Source organism: Hippocampus comes, unplaced genomic scaffold (assembly GCF_001891065.2).
Source record: "Hippocampus comes isolate QL1 unplaced genomic scaffold, H_comes_QL1_v1.1 scaffold43, whole genome shotgun sequence".
Classification (NCBI taxonomy): domain Eukaryota; kingdom Metazoa; phylum Chordata; class Actinopteri; order Syngnathiformes; family Syngnathidae; genus Hippocampus; species Hippocampus comes.
Window position 1 is genome coordinate 529,305 of NW_017805276.1, and position 3,517 is coordinate 532,821.

General features: G+C 44.4%; 2 protein-coding genes across 2 annotated transcripts in view; one reads left to right on the plus strand and one right to left on the minus strand.

Moving 5' to 3' along the window:
- Window positions 1-1,340, minus strand: part of prph2la (peripherin 2-like a) — a 3,074-nt gene extending 1,734 nt beyond the window's left edge. Inside the window, exon 1 of the mRNA XM_019870150.1 lies at window positions 151-1,340. Within this exon, the coding sequence (XP_019725709.1) occupies window positions 151-731 (581 nt within the window). The 5' untranslated portion in view covers window positions 732-1,340. The remainder of the gene's footprint in view (window positions 1-150) is intronic.
- A 1,416-nt stretch (window positions 1,341-2,756) lies between these two features.
- Window positions 2,757-3,517, plus strand: part of eif2ak4 (eukaryotic translation initiation factor 2 alpha kinase 4) — a 22,740-nt gene continuing 21,979 nt past the window's right edge. Inside the window, exons 1-2 of the mRNA XM_019870143.1 lie at window positions 2,757-3,153; window positions 3,261-3,376. Of these exons, the coding sequence (XP_019725702.1) occupies window positions 3,025-3,153; window positions 3,261-3,376 (245 nt within the window). The 5' untranslated portion in view covers window positions 2,757-3,024. The remainder of the gene's footprint in view (window positions 3,154-3,260; window positions 3,377-3,517) is intronic.

Here is a 3,517-nt window from a genome sequence, read left to right on the forward strand (position 1 = left end):
AAGGATTGTTTCGCCAGGTAGCATTACTGGTGCCTTGTGCTTCTTTTCACAACCCCCCACTCTGTTTGAAACGTCAACCTTTGCATCCTCACATATTTCTCATACCAGAAAGAGCGACCTGTGCTGATTAACGTGTGCTTTGGTACTTACTCAACCACTTCTCTGTGAGACATGTCCAGGTATCGGTTGCTGATCCACTGGATTCGGAACCAGTCTTTATAACCCTTGTTGCCGCAGCACTGGAACTCTATCTGAAGCATGTCCACGGCACGCTTCAAGAAGCATCTTCCCGGTGTGTCCGTATCCTTGTAGTACTTCATGGCCTTGCTTAGGCCTTCTCGCAGGGACTCATCCAGCTCCCAGTGCATGGTGTAGCACATGAGAGCCCCCACCAGCACGCAGAAGGTAAAGAAGAAGGTGCATACAATGTAGGGCAACATGATTAGCTTCCAGCGGAGGAACTTGGCCGTGTCGACGCAGTCGTAGCAGATCTTCCCGCCCAGGAAGTTAATGGCACAGGCAATGAGGCCGACGGATATGAGCATGTTGGGAACATACTGAATGTCCGTGTCGGCCATCAGCTCCCACCGCTTGTTGAGCTCCACTTTCAGGAAGAGGCCCAGGCTGAAAAGGATCACGCCCGTCCCCACGGAGATCCAATTTAGGATCCAAAGCGCCTGAGCTAGTTTGTCCCTCTTGGTCTTGGTAAAGGTCACTTTCAAAACGGCCATTGCTTATATCGCCTGTTTTTTTCCTGTGGATGGATGAAGATAGTAATTCAAGAACAGGAGCTGTCGATTTGGTGAGAAGATGTAGAAAGTGCCAGGGGTCCTTTCATAAGCAGCTTAGCCTGTTTGTGTTGACGCTGTTGATTTTGTGTATTACACACTATTTTACATGCTCTGACAACAAACATGACCAAATATCAAAGACGTCTTTATACTTCCGGAATGAAAAAGCACCTTACAATGTCAATAAAATGTTCAATAAAAATCATTGGGTGATAAGCTGTCCCTTGTCCCGTCCACTTACCTTAACTGCTTAGCGATTAACAGAAAGGCTCAAGTAAGTTTTCCAACTCATCTTTTTGTTCTTGTCTTCAAGGCATGCTCAAATAAAGCAAGGAGTATGGTAGCACAATGATAGTAGTAGTAGACAGACAGGTTGTATAAAGGCAGCCACAAGCACTACTAGCCAAGCAATGACCCTCCTCCTAATCCCCTTTAATCATTATTCAACCCTGCTCCTGACAGGGATTTGCATCGACCTTCTGCTACCTGTGCAAATTTAACTGTCCTAGCTCTTCTGGGGAAAGTAGTGACTGGTGTGTGTGTGTGTGTGTGTGTGTGTGTGTGTGTGTGTGTGTGTGTGTGTGTGTGTGTGTGTGTGTGTGTGTGTGCACGTGTGTGCGCTTGGGTGAGTGTGTGCGTAAATTGTATTGTCGTCCTGTATTTCAAAGTCAGATGTATTAGCCACTTATGTAAAACACACAAGGAATGTACTTCCCCAGTTACGGTTCAAATAATTAAAGTCTGCGTGTCCAGTATTGTATAGCCCACAATGTATTTCCTCAGCCATGTGGCCTCCAAACAAACAGATGCCATGCCTCCAATCAACTGTGCTTAATATACTACATTGTATATATTAGTTTGTAATATGCAGCATGCTTATTTGTCAGTTTCGGTGACCTCTGCAATTAAGTATATACTTAATGAAACAAGTATAAGCAGAATAAGAAAGTAAAAAATATGTACATTATTTCCAAGGTTGAAATAGTCCATTAATATTTCAACCTTAGGCACCTTATCATATCCGTTCGCACAGTGGCCTCTTTGCATCCAATGCACATACCTGTACTTGCAGACACTTGGGACACACTACAAATCAGCCAATGAAATGTTAAGAGTGCGATTGGATTAGCGTGTGACAAAGTAGATTGTGTAAGTAAGATGAGCACTATGAGCATTATTGTCAATGCAAAACAACACACAGTTAAACTGCACTCGCTCTTAAGAGAAATCACCAAATTAATTCATTCCAAAATAATGAACCGACATTGATACTGTGCCTCTATCATTCAGGGCAGAACTTTCAATTCCAGCTCTTGGATTTTATTTTTCTCAAATTCTTTTTCTTTTTTTTTTTTTATGGGGGTGGGGGTTGGGGGTTCTATGGTCCTTCTTACCTGCAGGCCTCCAAGGTGTCAAAAAAAGCAACTGGCAATAATTAACAAACTGTTAAATGAATACCTCATCATTGTGCCAATCAAAACTGTGCATTATTACCTTTGTAAAGGTAGAATATTTACCCTCGTCAAGCCAGCCTCAGCTTGAAAAGACAAAGTCAAGCCAACCTCCTTACTTTTCAATATCTATTTATGCATTACATTACGGTAACAAGCTGCCAACGTGGTGCGAGAATCTATTGGATGGAGGAATTTTTTTTCACACAGTTTTATTTATTGATACTATAGTTTGAATTTGTTTGCCCAAAATATAGACAATGATGCTTTTGATTCTTATTGAATGTCGTGAGATCGAGTGTCACCAACATGATCAGTGGGGGCAACAAACAGCCTCCAAGGATCACATGAGTAGCCTGCGGGCCAGTGGCGGATCGATAATTTTAATTTCCGTGCATTGCCTTCGATGGGAACGTTGCCCCTGCCAACATGGCCGCTTCATAGGCACGGTGGTGAACCGGTTTGTGACGGCTAAATCCAAATCGGCCCTAATTTACGCTCGTTGCTGCCCTCTAGGTCTCATTTTTGAGAAAGGAATCTGATGACGTTTACATCTGCGACGGGTGGTGTGACAGACACGCGACAAAACACACTTACCGAAGGCGTACGAAGCTAAATTCGAGCTTTCTAGTTTGTGTAAAAAAAGTGTGAAAAAGAGTGAAAGGCTTGAACTGCAGCGAGTGAAGGGGCGGCTCGGGGGTTTACTTAAGACTTGTCTTCCGCTTTCTCGGCTGACTGGGCAGGGTGAGGGAAGGCTACCATGTAGACGCGGCAGAAGAAGAATGAGTGGTCAATTCTTTCCCACAGAGGCCACAGACGACCACACGGTCCAACAGGAAAATGAGTTGGAGGCGCTCGCATCTATTTTTGAGAAAGACTTCCAGGATCTGCGCCAAAAGGATCCGTGGAAGGTAATTGCGACGCACCACTGTTAACACTGGCGAACACACCCCTCAAAACAATATTGTATGTACAGTACTGTATATCCTTTTCTTGACCCCCATCTTCCGCATCTTAGGTGAAAAGACCTCCTGAGGTGCATCTCTGTTTGCGCCCTAAAGGCCTGAACTACGGCCAGGAATGTTATGTGACTGTAGAACTTCAGGTCAAATGTCCACCAAACTACCCAGACGTGTGAGTTCCGATCTTAGATATCTACCCCCCCACGGTTGTAGTAAGCAGCCGTGAATATTTACATCAAAGTATGTCACAGTTGTAGTTGCTTCAACACCCCCCCCCCCCCCTGCCACAAACTCATGTGTCAAAACGCAACTT